Here is a 25685-nt window from a genome sequence, read left to right as displayed (position 1 = left end):
TGCCATCCCTTTGTGTCGTTTTAATCTATGCTTTTCTTATTAGTAGCATCTTCACCATCTTCAAGGTTTTTAAATAGCGTTTAAGTGACTCACCTGGTATTTGAACGTTGGGATGCTTTTGACATTCTTTATCCTAGAAAGAACCTCTGTGAGATCTATTCTTTGCCAGTGTTCTCGACTGGCTCCTAACTTCTCCTTTTGTTCTCATTTTAGTAGCAATCAGAAGCCTTTATCCCGAGTCCCAGTGTATCTGTATGTGAACTTTGACTTTTCATGGACAGTCCTTTTGGTGGAGCAGCTGAGAGATTCCTGTCTGGACACAGAGCCCCACACTGGTTTGAGTTTTAGTCTTTGGCCCTCAGTTTCTACCCAGGTGTAAGATGCAGGTTGGATTTCATTTTTCTTAGTGTGGATCTCTGGGTGTCTCTTTGGATCTTCGATGCAGTCAGTGTCCCATGTATATGTGACTATTGACTGCCTTTGTTGGGTCCTGTTGGCGCGCTGGTCAGTTTTGAGGATGTTGGCACATTGCTTTGATGATGCTAGTACTCTTGCTTTTTTTTTTTTTTTTATCTGCGGTTTGTCTTTGTGCATGTATAGGTATACTTGTGTGGGTTTGTGTGGGCAGGTACGCTGATGTGTGCAGGGACCTATGTACATGTTCGCATGTCTGTGGCGGCCAGAAGGCAGCTTTGGCTGCTGTTCCTCAAGTGCTGCCTGCTTTGTTTTTATTCTTTGGGACAGGTCTCATTGGCCTTGGTCTCACCATGTGGGCTGGGTGGGGATTTGGCTGCTTCTGACTCCACAGTGCACTGCCCAAGCCATTTCTGTTCACACGGGTTCTGGAGACCCAACTCCTGTTCTTATGCTCAAAAGGCAGGTACTTTGCTAACTTGGTCATCTGCCTAGCACCCGTTGTCACTCTGAAAGCAAGAGGATTCCCTCCCGCTGCCCAGGAGGGACTCTCCAGCGCCACTCCTCCTCACTACTGGTGTGGCCCCTTCTCTGGCCACTTCTCTCCTGCCCCTCTCTTTCCCATCGGAGAGGTGACCACAGCATCCAGCTAACCTTGTGTTAGGGCTCCTGTCCTACCTTGAAGAGGCAGTGTGGCCACCTCTCTTACCTTTGAGGGATTTGGTAGCCTTGGAAGAAAGTGAGGAGAGCCAAAGGGTTTTCAGTCTCCACCGACTGCTACCCACCCTCCTGTTCCCTCTTCTTCAACCCCAGCCCAACCCCCTTGCCTGGGACTGTCTTAGAGAGTGACTGAAGTCACCAGCAACGCTGAGAGACGTTCTCCCCAGTCAGTGCTCTGTAAAGTGCTTTCTAGTAGAGATCAGGTGAGGGGAGACTGTCCCCATCTTACAGATGAGACAGTTGAGGGTCCTAGTACCCAGGCATAGTCAGGAGCATAGCCACATCTTCGGGGCCTTATGATTTTATACCTGGCTGCCTTCCTCCTGTGCCTCAAGGAGTAGTTTCTGGCTGTCCTCTGTTCGGCTCTGTAATTACTGTTTTCAGCTGTAGGGGCTCCTTGGTCTGGGCCTCATGGGAGGGAGGTAATTACATCCTTCCACACGCCCTTAGTCAGCAGCTCTCAGTCCCTGTGACCAAGCCTAGCACTGACCTTTGTCCCTCCCTATTCCAAACCAGTGGCTTGGAGATTGTTTGGACCCTGGTTGGCTCTGGTTGACACATCTGGCCAGTCCCTCTCTTATAAAGTACTCATAAAATCTGTTGAAGTCAGACCTATAGGTGTCCTGGGGATAGAGAGACAGCTTGCAATGGCTCTCTTCTAACCTGGCCCAGCTACTAGAAACATCATGTCCCCAGCCCAGGGCTCCTAGGACAGCCTTTCTGTGGAAAGGGCAGCCCTGCCTTTCTTCCTCTATACTCGACACCCCACTGCCTCCCAACCCGTGGGCCACACGCAGCCAGACTTATCGGAGGGCCTGTCGTTTTCACACGTGTGCATGTACACAGTCCACTAAACATCTCAGAAGCCGTTTAGTGCTTTTAGAGAAAAGTGGGACTCCCTGCCAGGTCAGCTCTCCTGGCCATTTGGCCTCCTCTTATAGTCTTATGCTTAGCTTCCACCCTGTCCAGCAGTCACTTCTACGGGGCCAGACTGGTGTCATGTATATCTGCTTGAGCTTATTTAAAGAAGGTCTTCTTCCTTGAGAGCTGCTTCTCTGAGAACTCTGGGGCCTATTGGGTGCAAGACCTCTTTTCCAGTCTAGGAAGTCTCAGTGTCCCTTGGTGAAGCCTCCTTGTTTCTTTTGGGAGCTTGGACCCTGTCCAGCAAGAACAGTTAGCAGTGGTGCTCAGATCTCCTGGTCCCCTGTGTCTTGGGGGAGAAATGAATTTGAGAGCGTCTGCCAGCAACCTCGAACTCCCCAGGAGTCTCTGGGGGCTGGACTGAGGAGACAGCAATCCAAATCTACTTAACTGACACCTTCTGTGGCTTCTTCTTCGCCATGGCAGGTCCCTGGATGGCCGGCTGCAGGTGTCTCATCGGAAGGGGCTCCCTCATGTTATCTACTGCCGCCTGTGGCGATGGCCCGACCTGCACAGCCACCATGAGTTACGGGCTATGGAGCTCTGTGAGTTCGCCTTCAACATGAAGAAGGATGAAGTGTGTGTAAACCCTTACCACTATCAGAGAGTAGAGACACCAGGTATGTGAGAGTGGCCTTGCCCTCCCCCTCCTACCTACCCTGGAGGGTCTCAGATGCCCTTGGGGGCTGGGACCTCAGTGCACTGGCACTGATCTGCCTCTGTTGTGTCTCCCCTGGGGACAGTTCTACCTCCAGTGTTGGTGCCACGCCACACCGAGATCCCGGCCGAGTTCCCCCCGCTGGATGACTACAGCCATTCCATCCCTGAGAACACTAACTTCCCCGCTGGCATTGAGCCCCAGAGCAATATTCCAGGTAGGCATGGGTGGTGCCATTTTCCCATCTTCTCCATAGTGTGGGCATACAGCAGGCTCTGGGGCCCTGATTCTGAACCCCATCCCTGCCGGGAATGATCGATGGCTGGAGCTCCCCTAACGATGTTTTTCTTGGCAGGAAGGACCCTGTGACCCTTCTGCAGGGCCTCAGTGCAGTCATTTATTTTGAAAGCGGAAATAGCAACACTGTGTCTCTCCTCGCCCTCCCAGCCCATAAGGCTGGCACACAGGCAGGGTCCCCAAAGGGTACGGGCTGCAGAGGGTGAGGTGAAGCAGCAGGGGACCCTGTACATACTTCCAGCTTTGGACTGGGCAGAGTGGGAGCTAAGGCAGTAAATAGAATGTGCTCCATTGTCAGAGTGCCAGTGTTTCTAGAAGCCCCTCATTTACATGCAAATAATATGTGAATCACTGCCAAGCACTGTGGGCATCCAGGGAGGCTGTGCTTGGCCACGCTAGGGCCAGTCAGTGCAACTTTTGCTTTCGGGGCAATGATCCAGCTGTGTTCCTTTTAGAGTGTTCTAATTTGGATGTGGCTTTCGCGCTGGGTTGGTTTACTGGACTGAGGTTGGCTGTGGCCCGTGTCTTGGGTCAGAACGCATGCAAGCAGAGGCCAGCTGTCTGGCTTCTCAGATCCTTGCAGGTAGCACTGGTCTCCGGGGGGGTAAGTTGTCCATTCCCTGTCAGATGGTAGACTGTGGAGGGCTAAGACAGGGAGGGAAGGCAAGGCGAAGTTCCCAGAAACAGATCACTGAGGGAGCCACCACTGAACGGCATTCTCGCTGGAGAGTTAAGCCACGTCCCCTAAGACAGCAGGGACTGGCCAGTATGTACAGGGACAGGCTCAAGGCCACAGCTCCTCAAGGGACAGAGATGGTGAAGCAGGCACGTCCTAAAGCATCCCTTCTCAACCTGACCTTGAAGGGCAGGAACAAGTCGGCTAAGTTATGGTCCTAGAGCAAAGGGATTTCAGAGATGGGAGCCAGTGTGTTAGGATCCAGGTTGGGAGGCACAGTCCAGAGGCTGACACTTTTTTTTTTTTCCCTTGAGGCCCAGCTTTCTTCTAGGTGCTCGGAGGAGGAATAAATGCATTATTTTGGCTACCACCAAATGTAGTGCCAGAGCCAGGTCTTGCATTCATTTTAATAGAACTGCCTGCCTTTTTATCCCCTAGAAACCCCACCTCCTGGCTACCTGAGTGAAGATGGAGAAACCAGCGACCACCAGATGAACCACAGCATGGATGCAGGTCAGTAGTGTGGGTGGTGCCTGCTGCTTTGTCCCTCCCTTCTGCCTGGCTGCGTTCTCCCGATCTAGTGTCTACAGAGTAACACCGTTTGTGTGCCTCATACATTCTTGGTGAAAGATACTCTGTAGTAGGGACACAAAGTAGTCTTACTGACAGTAGTCTATCCCAGATGTTCAGGTGTTAGGCCACCTGGGGGGGGGTGGTACTGGCAGGTGTGTAAGATGGGCTCGAACACTTGAAGCAATGCAGGAGGGCAGGGAGGAGAACATGGATGGAGGAACAGCCAGCTATCTATCTATCTATCTATCTATCTATCTATCTATCTATCTATCTATCTATCTATCTATCTATGGTCTGTCTGTCTTTATGTAGTGGCCAAATGCGATTAATGTGTCTCTGCTAGGAGGGATGGAGCTAGTTTTCTCCTCCTGTTACGTTCCCAGATGTTTCCCATGTCATATGTTATGGGACCAAATTGGTTCCAAACCAGCAGCTTCTTGAACAGAGCACCAGCTGCCACACAGGACCTGTTCTGCATTGCGTAGTGGGCGAGGAGGGAGTAAGGGGCCCAGCAGCTGTTCCCTTCCCATGATGGTGGGCTGCCTCACGCTGGGACTGCAAGAGGTTGCACAATCCTCAGAAGGGTGAAAAGGGATCACGTGTGTGCTAGTCACTGGGGTGTTACACTTTTAGGTCAAGCACATTCCCCCCAAACACACCCACCCATCCAGGCATGTGGCTGGCAGCACAGACCCAGCTGGAATGCGTGGAAGACCTTCCTGTGCTCTGTGCCAAGTGACCGCTGCAAACTTGTAGCCATGGAGTGCTGGCACGGGAAGTGAGCCATCTCGGCAGCCTCCCTCCAGCTGCAGAGCTTCTCATCAGCCTGCCTCCTCTCCCCCTTCTCTGTGAGGAGAATGACTGTTAGAGGCAGACACAATCAGAATGGCCTGTGTGCGGGGAGGGCCAGCCACATATGCTTTCCCTGGCTCCAATCTGTTTGCTCCCTCGGCTTTCTTTCGTCTCATTCTGCTCTGTCCTCTCTCCTATACCCCGCTCTCCCTGCAAGACTCTGTGGGGGCCAGGATTTGTGTATTCAGCTGACCTAGGCATGGGTGGGTGAAGGTCTCTCTTTGTTCTTTGTTTTTCTTCCAAGTAACCCATTGGCTTCCAGTCCAGTTGCTCACGGGTTTGGCTTTCCTGCCAGGTGAGATGTGGAGGTGCCTCTGGTTAGAGGGTCACCCAGGTCACCCTCAAGTCTCCCCTGGCAGCACATTTGCCCTTTGGACTAACCTTAGACCTTTTTTGACTAACCTTAGACCTTCATGATTCTGGCCACCACAAAATAGGAAACAAACAACGATTGAACGCTTTCTGTATGCCAGGCCTGACATTAGAGTGGTGTTTGTTGGTTTGATTTTAATGTAACCATCTGACTTAATTTATACAGGTCAGTAGATGATAATGTCTATACTTTGTACTGGGGGCGGAAATTAAGGCCTAGTAATGTTAATATAATTTTACCGAAACCGCAGCCAAAGTCATGGCTAATACCACATACAGCAAGCTGCCCAAGCCCCATTATAGCCTCTGAAATTGGTCTTTATCTCCACTGAGTCAGGTGTTATCACAGAGGAGAAGAGGAAGCCTGTGACCTGTTCTTGGCCCTCTCAGAGCTCAGAGCTCTGTTGGGGTGAAATAAAAGAGCCTCGGGGACAGCTCAAGGCAGCTTCAAGGCTCAGCCTCAAGGTCTGGTGGATGTCAGGGGGTGGGGCGAGACTGTAAGACATTCATAAATAACTAACTATGCTCCAAAGCCCATGGGCCTTTGGAAAGGCAGACCTGATATCTCTCTCTCTCTCTCTCTCTCTCTCTCTCTCTCTCTCTCTCTCTCTCTCTCTCTCTCTCCACACACACACACACACACACTTTCTTGGTACCTAGGGGTAAGAGAAGATCAGAGCATGAATTGGGTAGAATTAAGACTCCCCCACGTGCCCCCTTCTGCCATGTACAAAGGATCAAAATCAGTTGCAGAGTTGCAGGAGTTCTGAGGCAGATCTGTGAGTTTTCCTGAGGCGATTTCCAGGTACCTGCGAGCCAGACTGAGTCGGGCAGTGTGGGAGGACCAGAGGCTACTCTCCAGAGCACAGGGCTGTGTGGTACAGGACTGGGTCCTTGTCTTTTCATTTTCTCTGGAATAGTCAGTCTTTCCTGAGGGCAGGTGTGTGATCTGGCCTAGCTGGGCCCACCTTGGCCTGCTGGAGCTTTGCCTAGGTGCTAAGATGGTAGGTGGTTGAGGAGTCTCTAAAGCTACCTACTCAATCTGTCTAGTCCACAGATAGGACAGCATGCCTAGGTATGTAGTGGGGAGCTCATGGAGCTAGGCCCAAGCTCCTGAGACTCAAGGCTTCGTCTAGGGTTTCCTCGTGGCATAGAGAGTGATCCTGTCTTGATTGTGGAGTACTCCAACAGTGTCTTACAGCTGTGTCTCACCTTGCAGGTTCTCCAAACCTCTCCCCGAATCCGATGTCCCCAGCACACAATAACTTGGGTAAGTAACTATTCATCCTTAAGGTGGAGAGTGCCTCACTCCTGGCTGTAACTCAACTGATTGCCTCAGTGGGAAGGGACAGTGAAGGTGAGCCCTGCCCCCTTCACTATCAGCCCAGCTCAACCCATGGCGTTTCTGGTTACAGTGATCCTTGGGTCACCTCAGAACAGGGAAACCTGAGATCAGTGGCCTGTAGGAAAGACAGTCTATGCTGAGGTTCGTATTTCCCCTGGGAAGCGGTCAGACGTGAGTGAACGAAAATCTCCCAGACCTCAGAGCCAGGAGACAGGGGCCTCGGACAGCCAAACACACGTGTGTGGCTCAGGGCAAAGCCACAGGCAGCTGCCCAGACTCGGCCCCCAGCTCCCAGAAGCTTGTTTCAGACATACGTTGGTATTTCAGCTAAGTATATCATCTCATAATAACTTGTTATTAAAACAGCAACACAGAAGGAATTTGGGGAGAAAGCAGCGTGCCCACAATCGTACTGCCTAGCACAACTGTTTTACCATGGTCTGTCTGGTGCCTTGTGAGGGTAGTGTATACATGTGCTCCATGCCACCGAAACCATGGCCTGTCTGCCTTTCCCATTCTCTGCCTCTGTTCCTCTGAAAAGCCTTCTCCTTTTGGATGTTTTGATTATTACTGTGTTATCTCACTGTGTTTCTATCAGCTGACCCCACTGTTCCCACAACATGTTCAGCTGTTGGACTGCAGGTCAGTCAGTGTTCTGAGGGTCACCCTGCCTGCCTGCTAGTGTCCCTCCAGTGTGGGAGAGGGAGGCTTTGCAGGAGTCCTTGGAGCTAGAAATGGTAGAAGGGCTCAAAACAGATGAGATGTCCATGTTTTTAATCAAAGGTAGCTTTTGCTTTTCTGGTTTGTAGTTTGAAAAAAAAAAAAAAACAAAAAAAAACTAAGTTTGGGTTCACGGGCTTGGGAGTGTGGGGTTAAGGCTAGCACTTGCTTTTCAGCTCAGGAAAAGCAGCCGATCATGGTGAAACATTGGAGTGGCATACACTAGACAGGCTGTGGTGCCCACTTGTTTCAAGACCTTGGCAGATATCAGATAAAATCTCATCATCTAGAATATTGGGAGATGGATGGAGAGCCTTTGAAATATGCCGGTGTGTAGGTGGAACAAAACATGACTCTGAGATACAGTTTAAAATCTTTGTAGCACAATACTGAGGGGCTTGGCTGAGGGAAGGTCACATCCCCGATAGCGGAGGGACTGAGTTATTGAAAACAAACTGAAACTAGAAGCCATTAAAGGCCAATTGTGAGCTTGACTCTGGGCTTCCCAGTTTGGGATTGCTTTAGATTTGTTTTTGAGAGCCATTTCACCCCACTGTGACCAGGCAGGTACCACTGTAGTACTTATCTTTGAATAAGTACTGGGTACTTATCTTTGAAGCCATAATGGTCACAGGCCAGTCTGAAGGTGGCATGGCCTTGGGCCAGAATTCTCTGGCTAAGGATTCCTCACACGCATTCAACCCTTAGACCTTGGGAGAAGGGCTGGGAGGGGGTGAGCAAAAAGCAGGGTGGGGACAGGGTGAGTATTTCCTGGGGTCTCTTTGGGGTACCCCAAGGGCTGCTCTTCATAGCCAGAAGCGTGGTAAATTTCATGTCATAGGTCAGAAAATTAAGTAGATAGGAGAGCCTTTGTACTCAGCTGGACAGCTGCCAACCGAGAAACTGGCTTTGTATTTTGGCTTCCTCGAGCCATTCAGTGTATGTATAAGTGCGAGGGCAGAATCCATACGGTATACAGAGCCATGCTGAGGAGAATACTTAGACCTTCACAGCCTCCTCACGTCTGTGTTCACCTGTGGTGCTGAGGAAGCAAGCCTAGAGGAGGGCGCTGTGTGCTGAGAGGCAGCCAGATGCAATGGTCTGGACAGATGCAGCAATGAGGCGGGGTGGGGGAGGGGACACCACAGACAGAAGAGCAGGCGTGCTCTAGGATGTCAGCAGTATGGTGGTCATCAGCTGGCGAGGTGAGGCTGAATGCCACCCCCCCCCAACCCACAGCATGAGGTTGCTGGAGGGGTTGTGGTGGGATCTTCATGGCAGCTTCATAGAAGTACCTGGACACTATATAGAGTCTACATTTGACGAGAAGTTACTGGAGGAAAACCAGAAGGAAACCCAAGTAGTGGGTGGCTGCCCTGAGGGAAGTTGAGATGAACCCACTACTGAAATAGAAAAGAACATTTCTGGAGGCCGCTGAGGGGCTACGCACACAGGAATGGCACAGACCTCGGAGAGGTCTGCATGAGGTGTGCCGGGCCTGCGAGTCAGGGAGGCTGCGGCCAAAGGCACAGGGTTGCAGCCATTACTTCGAGTTTGCCGTTGGTACAGAGCACACAGTGCCTATGTGAAGACCTTCCCAACCAAGTCCTCAGGTCGTAGCATAGGCTACCTCCAAGAGGCGGGGAAAACGTTCTGTTTTGCGATCTTCCCACAAACAGGTGGCTTCTGGGAACTTCTCTCCCTTACCCACTGATCATTCCAGGAAATCCACTCAAAAAACACCACTGAAAGGCTTGTCTGACATCATGAAGTAGGTGGGTTGGGGAGAGAAGGGCCTGCTTCTGGAGAGAGCTAGAGGAACACAGCTATCATTGGACTATCATTGAGGGAAATCAGGACAAGAACTCAAAGCCCGGAGACAGGAGCTGATGCAGAGACCATGGAAGGGTGCTGCTTACTGGCTTGCTCCTCATGGCTTGCTCAGCCTGCTTTCTTATAGAACCCAGGACAACCAGCCCAGGGATGACCTCACCCACAATGGGCTCGCTAATTAAGAAAATGTCCTTCTGGGTTGTCCATAGCCTGATCTTATGGAAGCATTTTCTCAACCAAGGTTTGCCCGCTCTCAGATGACTCTAGCTTGTCAAGTTGATACAGAACTAGCCAGTACAGTGCTTTCGAGAAAAAGGGGAGGGTATCTCAAAGTTACAGGTGTGCCTTCTAAAGGTCTTGTTATGTAATTATCTTGCAAAAAGAATGTGTACAACATCCAGTTACTTCTTTCATTTCTTTTATTTCTTTCCTGCTCCAGGCCCCAGCTCAGGTCTGGGGAAAGATGAACTTCCTGTCACAGGGAAGCCACTTCTCTAAAGCAGTGGTGCAGTGACCTGGGTGATGACACCCAATGGCATGACTGAGCCCCAGCTGGGCACCATGCAGAGGCTGGCCCTGGGGGACCCCTGACACTATTGTTTCTTAGAGCAGGGGTTGAGAGCTGGGCATGTTTCTACCACACATCATGCTGGGTGGGTCACCTGGAACTTTCTAAGTGTCTTAAGTCAGGAAGGTTGAGGGAAGGAAGCAGCAGGCTAGGGAAAGGTGACAGTTGGCTCCCTCTGCTGAGTAAGTTGTTCCCTGCTTCACAGTGACACATATAGGGTGTGGCTGGGATGAAACCAAGGCCCTTGTAAGAGCTCTGGGGCAGCACAGAGCTGGAGCCTATTGAGGCAATAGCTTCCTGGAGTGCCTATGGTAGGGTGAGCCGCCTTTTGCTGGGAGAGGACAGGGCTGGGTGGTAGGAGTGATGAAAAGCCCCTGAAATGAAGAGAAGCCAGCTGGCTCCATGCTGCCAGACAGGTACTTCTTAAAGTCCATCTGTAGCTGCAGCCTTCTGTGGGCTTTTGAGAACACATGCAGGTGCTTAGGAAAGTGGCTCACTGGGTACAGCCATGCAAGCGTGAAGACCTGAGTACAGATCCTAAGAACCCATGCAGTGCCGGATGTGGGTAGCATTCTACAGCAAGGTGGGAGGCAGAGACTGGAGACTCCCTGGAAGCTCATAGACTAGCTGAGCAGAAGACCCTGACTCAAACAAGGTGGAAAGTAGGGACTGACACCTGAGGTGGTCCCCAAGGCACATGCATCTCTTCTCCTCCTCTTCTTCTTCTTCTTCTTCTTCTTCTTCTTCTTCTTCTTCTTCTTCTTCTTCTTCTTCTTCTTCTTCTCTCTCTCTCTCTCTCTCTCTCTCTCTCTCTCTCTCTCTCTCTCTCTCTCTCTCTCTCTCTCACACACACACACACACACACACACAGACACACACACATTTTCTTGATTTAGTAAATTGGTCTGAGGTTGCAGGAGCTTGCCCTCACTCCTCTGCGTGCCTTAGCTCTCTGCCTTAACCCCAGAGGCTAGAATTAGGACCCAGATGCTGGGGTTAGAGAGGGCCAACCCCTGTAGCACATGGGTAAAATGCCCACATGGCTAGGCATGGCATTTCTTTGCATGAGGGAATGTCTATGTCACCTGCATTGGGCCTTGCTGGTAAGGGTCATACAGATGGGGAAGGACCCACTGAAAGGGAACAGCTAAGGAAGAGACAGATGGAAGGTAGAATCCTTAAGATGGAGACAGACCTGCTCTCCATGGGTAGGGAGGGCCCAGACTAGCCAGGCTTCTCTCCTTTGACATCAAGTCCTATGGTACCCACTGCGCAGACCTTTGCCTATCGCCTGCTTCAGTTCAGGAGAAAGTTGATGTGCCTGTGTCCTCCCCTCTGCTTCTGCCAACTGGAATCTTTTGCACATGTTTTTAATAGGCACCCTTTAATCCGAGTGTCGCCTTCTGGGTTTTATTCTGTTTTCCTTTCCTTAAACAAAACAGAGAGTCTGTGCCAGCTTGGAACGGGGCTTGGAACTGAAGCCAGCCAATGCGTTAGGCTGGCCTGAGGCCAGTGGAGAATTGAGTGCCCCTGCCTGACACCATGCTGGTGGAGGTGGGGGCTCTGATGGCTGGTGCTGGGGACTTCATGTCTCTGGCATTTTTGTTCTGGGAGGATAGTAGCAAGGACTGGGTAGGCTGATAGGGACCGGGCTGTGTGGAGTCAAGGTCTTCTCTGACACCCCAGGTGATGGAAGCCTTGGTCGACAGAACAAACCCATGCTCCTTGGAGCAACAGCCAATCAGCCAGTGCAATCTTGCTGCCAGAGGAGCCTTTGAGCAGCACGTCTTCAGGGCCTGTGTTAACTGCATCGGCATTTGTTGGGAAACTCTGAAACCTGGGGTGTGCTCACTCCAGGGAATGGCAAGGTGGTTGGAGCAGCTAAGCCCCTGTTGGCTGGATCCCGAAGCACACTTTGTTCAAACCTTAGTAGATCAGAAAGCAGAGAATGGAACCAGAACTCAGGGAAGGTTGTAACCCTCAAGGCCTGCTTCCAGGGACCTACATCTGCCAGCTTGGCCCTGTGTCACAGAGGTTTCATAACCTCCTTAATCAGTACCACCAGCTGGGGACCAAGTATTCAAACGTACGATCCTATAGGTGCGTTGCAGGCCCAAACCATAACAACTACGGCCCCTTTCTGTTTGGTCTTTTAGGAAGCTCAGAGTCAAGCTGTCAGTATCTGCTACCACATTCTTACACCAGCGATAGTTCTTTTCTCTCCGGAGTCCTGACTTTTGCAAGAAAAGAATTGCATATGGGGGAGGGGGGAGGGCTACCACTGCAGGAAGAAATAGTAATTATCCTTTTTTTTTTTTTTTTTTTTTTGCTTTGTACCTGCTATGGCTGAAGTGCCTGAAGGAAGCTGGTGGGGCTGATAGTGGGGATGAGAGGAGAGAGAGAGAGAGAGAACTCGAAGGTACAGCCATGCGCAGTGAATTAAAAGCCGTGCAGGGGGCTATCCTATGCTGCCTGTTTCTGAGCCAGAGTTGATGGGTACCCTCTGAAGAGGCAGACTTCAAATTGTGCCCTGGTGCCATGACTCAACTGCTGTGAGTTCTGATGGCGAGTCCATCTGAGCCCAGTCTCCTCCTATGCTGCTCGGGATGCCTGGAGGATCACAGAGGTGTTTGGAGGAGGGTCCATATCTCCTCGGGAAGGCCTTTTTCTACCTTGTAGCTCACTTTTCCCAGAACAGTGTTCCCTCAGGTGTGAGAGACACTCTGGGTGGCCTGCCACCTTTGTTTAGATTGGTAGGTGTCAGTGTTCCTGGGACTAGGCCCATGAAATTCTAGGTAGGACTTTGAAATCTGGGGGCGAGGGAGATGAATGTGCTATCCACATTTCTGAGGAAGGCAGGGCTGACCGGATCAGTCAAAGCTGTCTCTTCAGATTGACACATGCCAGAAGCACCGTGGCTGAGATACCCAGCTTTAACTGTCTTCTACAACCAGTCTTGACACAGAATAGGAAGCAGACCAGAGTAGATCATGTCCTCAGGGACACACTTCAAGGTCGGTAGAGCCTGTACCTGGGCAGTAACAGCTTGTGGCGCTGACAGGTTACCCGAACACTTTAAACCTTGGCTAGCCCCGGCTTTTCTTTCTTCTTTTTTTAAACAAAAAACAAAACAAAAACCCAAAGTGTCCAAAGCAACATAGCTCACATTCTAGTGGCTGAATTGTTTAGAATCTCGCTTATCTCACTGGAATGTGGAAGCATGGAGCAAAGCCAGGGCCGGACATGGGCCGATGTGGCTCGGCCCAGCCTCAGAAGCCAGGGGCACAGGCCACAGCTGCTCCTGTCCCATCACTCCCTTCTTTATACAGTAGCTTTGATCCTCTGCCTCTGTCCTCCTGGCCTCTTGCTCAACTGCGAGAAGAAAAGGAAGAAAGGGAAGCTTTGTTGTTCTGCATCTGGAAAGTCAAGACAGGATCGGGGAGTTCTCAGGTCCGTAGTCAAGGTTATTATCACTGTTGGTACCACATGCTATTTACTACACAGTCACATCTTACTCCAGGTAGCTCAGGGAATCCACGGATAGCTCCAGAGGTATAGAGGATGCAACATGTGGGCAGGGGTGATTTAGAGGCTGACACAGGAGAAACGTGAATGAAGTCATGCTGGTTCAACATAAAAGGGCAGTGGCTTTCGGTGGGGAGTGCTTCCAACCCCTGGAACACATCTGGCAGTACTGGGAATGGTTTTTTGTTTTTGTTTTGTTTTTATTGTCAGTGCTTGGGAGGGTGATACACACACACACATATGTATACATATAGATTCATATACATATATATGCTGTCAGTATCTAGTGAGTATAGGCTGAGGGTGCATTTGACTTCCTGTAATATCTAGACGCCCCTTCTCCCAGGCAGTCATCTGCCCTAGCTTAGGGTGTGTTGACCCTGGAGCTGGCTCTGGCAGTATGTATAGTGTAAAGTGTCAGAATGAGGGCTATGTCCTCAGCTCACTCTTACAAGGACCATATGCCTAGGCTGCAGGAGATGGGGGCCACTTTGTCACCAGGGGCTGCCTAGGCCCGTCCCTGTGGGCAACACAGCAGCTGCTGTTCTTTGGCTTGGCCACTTAAGGGACACTGAACATGGGTCCCTAGCAGCTCACCACTTTAAGTTGCCTGGTGGGCAGCAGACAGGATTCTCAGGCCAGTGCTGAGCCATCCGTATTCCCTTCTCATCAGAGCCCCACGCAAGGGAGGAGAGAGCACTTTAGGACCTCACAGTCAAGTTGGGACACTTATGGATACCACAAAGACAGACAAAATCACTGGTGGCTGTGCAAATACCTGGGCGTCCTCTGGAGTAAGAGTCTTAGGTAGATGGTGCAGTGAGCAGCAGGTGGATCATTTAAGTGTGGCAGAGTGGGCGTAAAGCTTCTAAGGTAGGTCAGTAGTAGAGCTGCCTTGTGGAGGAGCGTTTGGAGGTGGCACAGCGTCCATGCAGTCTTGCAGGAGGTTGTAGGATTATAAGATAGGAGCTGCCAGGACCCTGCCTGCTGAGGGGACCCTCCCAAGGGGCTGCTGTAGTGTGTGGCATGACCTCCACAGCCAGAGTATAGTGCTGGTTGGTCCTGACCCATTTTATGTTTGGGCTAGCCTTTCTTTGAAGGCTCCTTCTGTTCACAGGAAGGCCAGACACTACGGGCAGGCTGCCTGTGGGCGCGAAAGAAATGAACTCAGTGTCTCTTCTTCAATAGGCTGTCAGGGTCTTCCCCAAATTGTGAGGATCTCCCTCCCTGGCACCCTGAAGGGTTTGTACAATGGACACTGGGAGGTCAGAGGAGGAGAAAGGTCTTCCAGATCCTTCCTGAATACCTACTGACCTGGTACGCCTCATGTCTCTTCAGACCTACAGCCAGTCACCTACTGTGAGCCGGCCTTCTGGTGCTCTATCTCCTACTATGAGCTGAACCAGCGAGTTGGGGAGACATTCCACGCCTCACAGCCGTCCATGACGGTAGATGGCTTCACTGATCCCTCCAACTCAGAGCGCTTCTGCCTGGGCCTGCTGTCCAACGTCAACCGGAATGCGGCCGTGGAGCTTACGAGGCGGCACATAGGTAACATCCCCATCCCCACCCCTGCCTCCTGGGGACACCGGGACCACCAGCACCGAGAGCTGTAGGACCCAGATGAGAGGAGGTGGGAGCGTGACACAGGAAGGGTCTGCACAGTGTATAGATGCTGTCACCTTGTCTCTGCCCACAGGACATTGGTCCTTGAGTCAAGTTGGTTTCTTGGACTCTGGGCATCTTCTAAGCATAAGGGGACATACCCGCTGGGCAGAGCTCACTGTTTATGTGACCCCTGATGTGCTGAGTCAATTGAAAACAAACTCCTATCCATCTGGAGTGGATTTAGGTGATGGAGGAAAAGAGATAAAATGCAAGCACTAGGAGACCATGGGAAGGGAGGTCCCTTTGGCAGGGGACCAGGGAGTACCAGAGCCCCAGTAGTAACTTCACCAAGGCAGTTCTGTGCCTTGTGGGGTGGAGTTGTGTGTGTGTGTGGGGGCAGACTAGAGCAGTGGGGTGGCAGGAGGTGTCCCTCCAGGCACTGTTGCAGTAGCTGCTAAGGTAGGTTATTACCGCTCTCCTCTAGACAGGAGCTCAGGCCTGAGGCTGGGTAATGGCAGAAGCTATTATTGGGACTGGGTCCAGGCTCTCTTTCCTGTGCCAGCCGTTCCAGCTGCTTTAGGAACCCAGAGCTGCCCCCCATTCTCTCACTTGGCTTCCAGCTGTGTTCTGGACTCCTCTTGTTTGGAGTAGCCACTTGCAGCTCTGTCTGATGTCCCTTCCCCAGAGGGCCTAGTTGCCCTGTGGGTTGGTCTCTCTGACCCAGTATCTCTGCCCTCCACAGGGAGAGGAGTACGGCTCTACTACATCGGAGGGGAGGTCTTTGCAGAGTGCCTCAGTGACAGCGCTATTTTTGTCCAGTCTCCCAACTGTAACCAGCGCTATGGCTGGCACCCCGCTACTGTCTGCAAGATCCCCCCAGGTAAGCTCTGGAGGGTGCTGCCCTTTGCCATGGCCCCAGAGGTGTCCTCGGGAAGTCTTTCTTGCTTCTCCTCCACACTGGAATATATTTTGTTGACACTGTACCTGTCTGTGCACTACTGACCTCTGGAGAACAGAGGCAGTGTCTAACAAACCAGGGTGCCCTCCATCACCCCTAGGGGTGAGGTGCTGTCTCCCCTTCATGCTTTCTCCAAACATATGTGTTCTGGGTCTATTGAGATCTCGAGCAGGATGGAGCAGACAGAGCTCCTGTATCCACAGCTTTACAGGCCTGAAGTGTTTAATCTAAGGTGGACATAAGGTGGTTGTAACACACCGGGGCTATTAGCCCCCAGCAAGCAGCTCTGATAGGGAGAATTGCCATCTACCTGTGGGGTGATCAGGAAGGTGTCCTGGAGGAGGCAGTAGGTGTCAGGAGATGGTGGGATGAAGTTTGTGAGGGCATGTGCCAGGAAGGACAGTATGAGGGTGGGACACTGGGTGTGCTGTCTTGGGGAGCCATTGTAAAAGAGTGGGGGATATTTAAAAGGCATCCTGGACTCAGGCCTTGGACCGATGTGAGAAACTTTTGGGTTTATTCTGGGGAGTTGAAGTTTTTCTGAGGATGTCCCCTGGACCCCCCAAGAACTGCCAGGCTGAAACTCCCCCACCCCAAAGGCAGAAAGGCAAAGCAGTCCTCAGATAGCACATGGCCTGTGTCCGGTCATTGCCTAGGACAAGTTGTGGCTTCTCCTTTGCTGCTGCTGAGGTGACAGAGGGGTAGTGGGCTGTGGGCAGGGTCAGCCATAGACTGCAGAAAATCTCAGCTGGGAGCAGAGCTCTGCGTGGGCAGCTTCTGTGGTTTCATTTACAAACTGCATTCACATCTCCGCGCTCGGTCCTCTCTAGTGACCCCTGTGGCTCTAAGAAGGGTTAGGGAGAGAAGTTCTGAGAGTGAGCAGCTTCTCACAGACCCAGAGCTGGGAGGCTGCAGTCCCGGAGGGCGTATGGACCGTGCTCTGGTTTACCCACCTCCTCCAGGAGCAGGCAGGGGTGGAGGTGGGAGCTAGGTATTCTCTGCTGGTGAGGGCTGAACTGGCTCTCGTAGTGTCTTGTTAGCTCAGAGACTTGTTAGGGTCCTGATGACCAAGCCCAGCTCCCCCCACCCCATAAAAGAGGGTTAGAAGGAGAAGCAGAGCAGAGTCACACAGCAGATAGGGTCTCTGCTGGTCCACTGGCTACTGGGCATGGACTCTGGCCTTTATCTTCTGGGTCATGCAGTCCTGGCACTTGGGCAACAAGGCTTCAAACAGGTTTATTTTCAGTGTTATTTGTACCTGTCTCTAGATGTACTATGGAGAGTTTAGATATGCTTTGTTGTCGATGTCACCTTGGACCAAGACTGTATCCAGAGGCCACCATGTGACCCAGCTGCCTTCTCCAGCCCCAGCATGAGACAGGGCTATCAGGTGGAAGGTGCTTCTGACCCACTGCAGAACATCCCTGTGTTAGAAGGTCCCACGCCCACCTCACTGCCATATGCCCTACCGCTGTACCAATGCAGGAGCACCTGTCCCCAGCTGGCTACCACAAGACAGTGGCAGCCAGGCTCAGGTCCCCTGCCTCAGCCTCTCCAGGCCATCCCTTTATCACCCAAGCCCACTTCCAGGCTTCCTTCTTGGTATCTGGAATCCTGGCAGCTGGAGGTGGCGCCTATAGGCCAGCCTGTAGTGTCCCTTGCACATGCATCTATCTCCCTGCTAAGGGTGTGCAGATAAAGTGTAGGGCTAGAGAGAAGGCCCAGCCTTGCATGGTGATGAGCTCAGAGTAGATGGGCGCTGGGTGGAACCATAGTGTGCCACCGGAGGTGTGTGAATCAAACCGTTCAGGTGGTCCTGGGATTGCCTTATCTGACTTGTCTGTGGTTGGCAGGCTGCAACCTGAAGATCTTCAACAACCAGGAATTTGCTGCCCTCCTAGCTCAGTCTGTCAACCAGGGCTTTGAGGCTGTCTACCAGTTGACTCGCATGTGCACCATCCGGATGAGCTTCGTCAAAGGCTGGGGAGCCGAGTACAGGTCAGTGACTAAGCTGCCCTTGGTGGGTGGTAGAGGGAGCCGGCGCTAGGCAAGGTATGGTGGCCAGGCATAGCAGCACAGTCTCAGCTTAGCGCTCAGCAGCTCTCAGGCTCCGTCAGTGTTTCTAGGCCTACTGTGGGGACACTGGCATTTTTCTCCAAGAGCATGCACGGAGTCAGGCTGAAAAGACAGGTTCAGACTCGGCCTCTCCTGGCTGCTGCTGTGTCCTCAATTTCCCTGGGACAGACTCTCAGGATAACTGTCTCCCTGACAAGGAGATTTGAGTGTTTTATAGAGAACAGTTAATTTATGTATATATTTTCTTTTATTTAAAGAATGCCAGCTAGCACTTTAAGCATGGAACCAGTAATAGCAAGGTCTACCTGGTCTGCATGGTTGAGGCCCTCAGACCGTCTAGACTAGGTTTAATGAGAATGCAGTCTCCTTTTCCCCCCGTGCTGGACAGGAGTGGTCTGGGAGGCAGGACCACATGCCCTTCTGGTCCATACCTCCTCCCCTGCCCCCAGAATGGAGCCGCACAGAGGTACCCACACGTCAGCTGCAGCCAGCGCCTTGCAAGTTCCTCGCCCCTTTCTTCTTCATTTTTCCAGATGTTTGGAATCAGTTTTGTTTTGCAGTCATTCTGCACCCCAGCCAAACCCATTTCAGTATTGGCTCTGGGCCACCGTTTGTAATGAAACCCCGATGAGCATGACTTATGGAAAGTCAGGTTCTCAGCAGAGGACGGAGGTCTGTAAAATCTAACCTCGCCGTCTAGGTTCCAGAGCTGTTGCTGTTTCATGGATGTCCCATGGTGCCAGTGAGCAAAGCACCCTGGGCCTTTTAATCTGAGATCCAGGGAGGGTCACCAAGCATGCAACCCAATTGCTCAGACTGTGGAATAACTCACAGCCATGCTGGGATGACCTGGCCCAGAGGTCTGGCTGGACGAATGCCTGAGCCAACCTTTTAGCCCAGGATTTAGATCATTTAGGGAATCAGAGTGAAAGGTTAGAAAATTAATTCTTTAACGCAAAAACCCCAAAGGAAAAGAACTAGGAGGCCTGCTTGCCTCAGGCTGAGTGTGAACCTCCCTAACTGTTCAAGCAAAGCACATGAGGATTAAGGTAAGGTGAGCCCTGAGATGATGGTCCTGGAAGTGGTGTAGTACCAGGGCCCTCCATCTTCAAATATTGGCAGAAGCCCCTCTCTAGGGCACAATATCACCATGGAGGAAACCCTGCCAGCACACCCCGTCCTACCCGGCTCACTGCGTCACTGCTGCCTGGCAGCATAGCACAGCAGCCTAGTGGCGGGTGCGGCCCCTTCCCAGAACAGCCATGCCCTCCTGTAGTGTGGGCCAAACAGAGTAAGGTTTCAGGCTGGTTCTTTAAAGCAGCTGTAAGCGGGCCTGCAGCCTAGGCCTCACCTCCAGCTGGCACCCGTATGTCGCCACAGCAGATAGCCTTTGCTCGGTGGAGGTTTCTGGGAGCTTGCCTGTGAGCTGCGTCACCGAGCAGTCTGAATTTAGACAAAGTGCTTTGGGGGAAAAGAAATGTGTGGTGTGCCTTGGTTTTTCCAGTAATTGTTCCCCAGCTAGCTGTGCTGGTAAGATTTTCCAAAATAAGCTGTAGATGGGATTAGAGCAGCACCCTGGGACTTGAAGCATGTGGGCTCCGTCAGTGTTCTGTAAAAAACGCCCTCCATCAGACAGACGTCACAACTGTGGGGCTGGCCCCAATCTGGAAGGAGGCCGCGGACACCTACCCAGTGGCCAAGCTAGGAACCCGGGAGACCTTTATTCAGGCAGGAGGTTATGTATGGGGGCTTGTCACTGCAAACTGATCTTCTTTAAATCTTCGAGGTCTTCTCCCTCCAGCAGATCCCAACTTACACAAAGCCCTCCCTGGAAATTTGGTCTGGTTCAGCCATGTTCGTAGTGCCACCTCTAGGCAGTATTTACCTATCTAGCACAGAGAGACAGATCTCTGTCGTGGGGTAGCAGAAAGCAGTGTTGTAATTTACTTGTGTCCTTCTGAACATTTTAAAGTCTCTCACCTCTTCCCTCCTTTTCCAGGAGACAGACAGTGACCAGCACCCCCTGCTGGATCGAGCTACACCTGAATGGGCCGTTGCAGTGGCTTGACAAGGTCCTCACCCAGATGGGTTCCCCCAGCATCCGCTGTTCCAGTGTGTCTTAGAGACACTGGGAGTAAAAGGAAGCAGGGTTGGGGAGGGCGGGCTTGGGGAAAATGACCTTGGAAGAAGAGAACTCCATCCAACCTGGTCTCCTGAAGAACGCAGATTCCTCTCAACTAAGGCACCAACCTGTTTCTGAAACCACAGAAGAAAATCCCAGGGATGGACTTTATGAACAGCTGTGTCTGCTGTATACAATGTGCCACAGTTTGAAGGCCTCTGATCTGGTCGCTTGAGCTACAGGTGGCGTGTCGCCACCTGACTCCTTGTTTAATCACAGAGATGTGGGATGTCACAGTCCAAAAGGAAAGTGCCTTTCTCCAGGGCTGGAGTGGTGAGTTTACTTTTGGAGAAGAACATTTAATGGAGCATGCCCTGTCCCACCACTCTCTGAGAGGGTGTACCTGGTGAACTGGATGGCCTACATAGAGGTACTTTCTCCCTACCCCCAGAATGCACAGAGATGGGAACACGTTGGAGGCTAAAGCTGGTGAGAACCGTTTCTTCATTGCCTCTTCTTTCTTGGAAGGACCTGCTGAAGCTTGGCGTGTGTGTGATGTATCGTTCCTATCATCACATCAGTCTCAAAGACATATGGATGTTGTTCAAGTGTTCGCAGGAGTCTTGGAGCACGTGTCCTGGGTGAGGTGGCACCACACTGAATGAATGCAGCTCTGGGAGCTGGCACCATACTCTGAGGTGTAGGCTGTGTTGGTGACAACAGCATTAATGAATTCACCTAGCATAGGCTCTTTGAAATGTCTTCTGTTTGATAGAAACAATCCTGGGTACATATGTTGGCTGGACACCCAGAGTGGGCCCAGCCACTGTTTCTTGCCCTGAGGTTTGGAAGCCAAGAGTTATAGAAGACAATTCACCAGGAGGTAAGACATCCCAGGCTGACATGGGCAAATGAAAAGGGCTATTAATTTTTTTTTTTACACCTTGGAAAATTGCAGGCTCGGTGCAGAGAGCTCTGTCATCTTCACCCTGGGATGTAAGATTACCTAGCTTTGGTAAAGGACTGCCACCGAAAACTGCTGCGGTGACACTGTGTAATGAGCACTGTCCCCAGCAGCAATTACAGAGAGAACGAGTGTAAATTATTTCAACTGGAAAAAAAAAAAGTCCCCTTCCTGGCTGTTTTAGAACAGGGCACACAGGACCACCACCTGCAACTGGTGCTCTCTTCTTGGCTGCTGATTGTGTTATGAAATGACGAGCCCGTATTTTTGCATGGATTTCCCATGGAAGTCCTGTCCTGTTCCAGAGGGGGAAAAAGTGCACCCTCCAATGTGACGAATCTTCTGATGCTCCAGAGACTCTGGGGGCACATCCTGGTGCCTCTCCTGCAGGAGCCTGTGGCCTTTGAAGCTCTGGGCAGGATGGTTCCAGCTAGGCATGCTGATTCTCCTTCAGACACAGATGCCTGTGCGAGTCTTTTCCTAGGCTGTTGATACAGGACTCAAAGACAATTCTGAACCCCTCAGGTTCTTTCAAAGGGCACAGACCACAGGTGCGAACATTGTGCCGGGCTTGAAATGGTCTGTGGACTGATGCTCCAGACACAGAAGTCCTTGGAACTGCCTGCCTGTCACACATGCTCCGAGTCAGAACACAGAGACAATCTGGTGTGGCTTCTAGGGAAGCAAGCATTCACCATCCTCTCATCAGCCATGGGTAGAAGTTTGTGTCACTTGCTGCCCAGTTTCCTAGGGGCTTCCTGTGCCCCCTCCCTCAGTTATCCTCCAGGTGGCTATGGCAGTCCACTCTGCTGCAACTGGAAAGCACTGCTCAGAGCAGATGGCTTCTGGAGGCTCGTGGCTGGGAGTATGCCCCTTCACTTTATCGGCCAGTCGCTGGAGAAAGCCGTACGAGAGAATCCTAGGCAGGTCTGCTCTTGGCATCCCTCAGAGTAAAAAAGGCTTGGAGTCTAGGAAGGTCAGACGATCGTGGAGAACACAGGTCCTTTGGGTATGTGTAATCAAAGTGTCCTCCCAAATTATTTTCCTTTTTGTGTGATCAGCACTTCTACTTTTAAGGAACAGTCGAGAACCGAGAGGAGAACAGTGCAGCAGCTGGTGTGGCCTTTGAAAAGTGTGGTTCCGCCAGGTAGCCTGATTGCCACATGCTGTTCCAGCCCTGGGCGCCTGCTGACACCGACCCACATGGCAAGCACTGGGCACCCCAGAGAAGCTAACTCTGTACACCTCTCTCCTCTTACTGCCCCTCCTTCCTTAGTGCTTGTTCAAGTAGCCCCAGCCGTGCAGAATATAGTCCTGTGCTGGCCTGTCGTGGCAGTTGGCTACCTTCCAGGCAGCCTGTAGAGAGACCTGGCATTTTGAGGAAAGCCTAGAGCAGAGAGCGGGGACTCTCTTAGGAAGAACCCAGGGCGGGCAAGGCTGCTGGCAGACTTCTCCACTGACCTGAGAGTGTGTTGTTTTTTTTAACTTGTTAATGTATTGCATCAAGCCCCGGTGCTTATGGGGTGCTGCGGTCTTCATCTTCCCCAACTTGCTTCTCAGAGCTGGGATGTATTCTAGAGCCTCATGTTTTTATTCAAACCACAGAAACGTTTTAAGTAGCATGTGCAGTCACGCATGTGCCTGAGTTGCCTGGGGCGGAGGCAAATACCTGATTTCATTCTTAGCCCTAAGCTGCCATTTCTGAGTTGAAGTCCTTGAGAGGCTGGGAAGGCACATGTGCCAGAAGGGACACATCTGGCTCTGCACTGTGTTCTTCCTGTACGACTAGATGTGTGAGCCCCTGACATTCGAAGGAACCTGGTCAGAGCTCGCTCTGTCTGTCTGTGACATCCGTGTTCAATTACTGGCCCCTTTAAGTAATGGCCTTCACAGTGCACAGCAACTTCCCCGTGGGTAGAGAGCCACACACCAGGATGTGGGTCAACCGCGAAGATGTGGCATCGCAGACTGGAACATGTGGATGCATGGCTATCGCCCTCAACAGCTCCTGCAGCTGCTTGTGTTAACACAAAAGTGATCTTTAGCATTCTGCCGCTTTCGTATTTATGTAACAATTCTTTTCAAGCTGTTCAGATGGATAACTATTTAATTTCTTAAAGACAGTTGTAAAGGTCTCCCCTCCCACCCCCCAGGACAGTGACTTGGTAGAACTGGGGCATAGCCAGTCCCAGACACTGGTGGAGGCTGCAGTGGCTTTTTTCCCTCAGGATCCACAGGCATCAGGATAGGCTGGGCCAACAAGTGGTGGCGTGTGCAAACAGGCTGTCCCAGTCAAGCCCAGGCCCTTCAACGGCACGTCCGCTGCACCAAGGCCCCTCCCTTCTGGAAGTTGATACTTCACATGGAAATTGGAGCCATCTTTTATCCCAGAAGCCTTTGCTGCTGCTAGGGCAAGTGGGCTGGTGTGGTGGACTCTTGTTTGGGGACGTTTGGAGACAGAGGTTACTGTCACTCCTTAGCCAGCCAGGCCTATAGTATCTTTGTAAAAAGCATGTATTTATAGTGTTTTAGATTTTTCTAACTTTTGTATCTTACAGCATTGTACCCCATTGTTAAAGAGCCGTGTCCCCCGTGTCCCCTCTTCTTATAAGCGCCCTTCTAATAAACTTTTCACCGTAAAGCTCCTGAGCCAGAATCACAGTCTGATTTCCTGCTGCTGTCTTTGGGTAGAGAGATTTAAAAGAGAACCAACCCAGCAAGGTCCTGGGGGCTGCAAAGCTCAGCAGGCACTAATACCACAACACTGGGCATGACCCCCACTGTCACTGTCCTACAGTAATAGTCGTCCTTGCTTCCTTACCAAGGGCACCCCACAGGAGGCCCTGGGTTCCCCAGATAATGGTGCCAGTCACAGATACACTCTGGAACCCACTCTGTCCACTACCCCTGCCTCCACCCCTCCCTCACTGGGCTCCCCCCCCCCCCCGCCCTGTAGTCCTCTGCTGAACTGTCACTGTCTTCCATGCCAGTCTATCTTTCCAGAGACACCAAAAAATTACAAGTAGTGCCTGTGGTGCCATTCTGAATTCCAAATTCAAAATGAACTGCTGTCCTAACTAAAGTGTACATCAACCTCAGACATGGATAGAGATGACCAAAATACCAAAGAGAAAAGCAGATGGGCAGAGGGGACAGGTCCCCATCATTCAGGTAGGCCTCCACGGGCCACCTTCCACCCTCGGGCCCGTCTACAGGTTCCCTCCAGGCTGGGTGTAGAGACATTTATAGTAGCTACTTAGAAGGGCCTGTACCCCGATCTGCCCCTTGGGTAACTTACAGTGACCCGTGGGAAGTGACTCACCATTCAGCCCCTGCTCTGGGCAGCTTCCACCCTAGTCCAGCAGCTCCATGTGTTTCTTTTCCGTGATCCCTCACCTTGCTGAGGCTCTAGTTGAGCAAACTGCCCCTTTTGAAAGACCCCACCCGAGGAGCCTTCCTAGTTCTCCTTGGATCAGCCTTTTTTCCCGAGTTTGCACCTCCTCTGTGGTCTGGTGTTCCCAGATCAAGTGTATCCTCTTGATCATCAACCCTCAAAAGAGTTTCTAGCCACACAAAGGCTAGTGACTCCTGTATCAGCCCTGAGCTTCCAACTCGGGGACAGAGGCCTGCTGGCCCATCAGTTGCCCATGTTCACAGTCAGAAGACCTAATTGCAGAAATTATCATTCCCGTCCGCAGAACTGGGTTGGTAGAGGCCATCTTTGTTCATGGTTCCCCGCCGGTCTCTGCGCTCCATACCACCATGGCGACTGCTTCAACACCTCGACCCTGCCACAGCACCACTGTTCTGGTCCCCAGCCTGCTCTCCTGCCGGTGCACACAACTGTGTCAGCCATAACTGTCTCTATAGAGATAGCTCAAAGAATAAGCTTTGTTTTGGCCCACGTGGGGTCATTTGTGGGGCTGTAATGAGAGGCAGGGAGAGAGCAAAGGCATGGCTCCACTGATTGTGTGATCAGGCCTATCTCAAAAGTTCCTCCAGCTCCCAATAGTGCCGAGAGCCGAGGACAGCCTTTAACACATGGGATCCCCTTGTGAGGGGTCAGGGAAAGAAACACGGGTGGATCTCAGAACTGAACAACACTGCCCCCAGCCCAGATTCCAGTGTCATCCATGGGAGACCTGGCCTTCCTCCTTGCCCTGCTCTCCACAGCGTGGCAGTGGTGGGGACTGTCATCCTCCGCATGCCTGCCTATGATCCTCCTTCCCATACCTTCTACCTTAGGCTTGTGGCACCTCTGTACCAGTGCTTCACAGCTTCCTCTGCCTTCCCCCCCCCGCCCCCCCCCGGAAGCCCTTCATTATTTGTCACCATGTTTTTACTTGTGTCTGTCATCCTTTGCAAACAGTGAGTTCCTGAGAGCAGACCCGTATAGAAGTCTTGCATCCCTGGCTTCCTGTGGCCTAATATGTGCACCAGCTAGTGCACATATGGGGACTGTCCTGGGACTTGCACGCATATT

General features: G+C 51.7%; 1 protein-coding gene across 2 annotated transcripts in view; it reads left to right on the top strand.

Moving 5' to 3' along the window:
• Smad3 (SMAD family member 3) overlaps window positions 1–23858 on the top strand; it is a 114229-nt gene extending 90371 nt beyond the window's left edge. Inside the window, exons 2-9 of one of the 2 annotated variants that reach the window (XM_076925743.1) lie at window positions 2482–2675; window positions 2799–2930; window positions 4125–4199; window positions 6703–6753; window positions 14813–15025; window positions 15825–15962; window positions 17894–18038; window positions 20116–23858. In XM_076925743.1, the coding sequence (XP_076781858.1) occupies window positions 2482–2675; window positions 2799–2930; window positions 4125–4199; window positions 6703–6753; window positions 14813–15025; window positions 15825–15962; window positions 17894–18038; window positions 20116–20239 (1072 nt within the window). In that variant the 3' untranslated portion in view covers window positions 20240–23858. Of the gene's footprint in view, window positions 1–2481; window positions 2676–2798; window positions 2931–3489; window positions 3615–4124; window positions 4200–6702; window positions 6754–14812; window positions 15026–15824; window positions 15963–17893; window positions 18039–20115 lie in introns of those variants that run through there. The other variant, XM_076925744.1, reaches the window with a different exon arrangement.
• Window positions 23859–25685: the final 1827 nt, after the last annotated feature.

This window comes from Arvicanthis niloticus, chromosome 26 (genome assembly GCF_011762505.2).
Source record: "Arvicanthis niloticus isolate mArvNil1 chromosome 26, mArvNil1.pat.X, whole genome shotgun sequence".
NCBI lineage: Eukaryota > Metazoa > Chordata > Mammalia > Rodentia > Muridae > Arvicanthis > Arvicanthis niloticus.
Note: the sequence above shows the minus strand (reverse complement) of the source record. Positions and strands in the feature narration are given on the sequence as shown.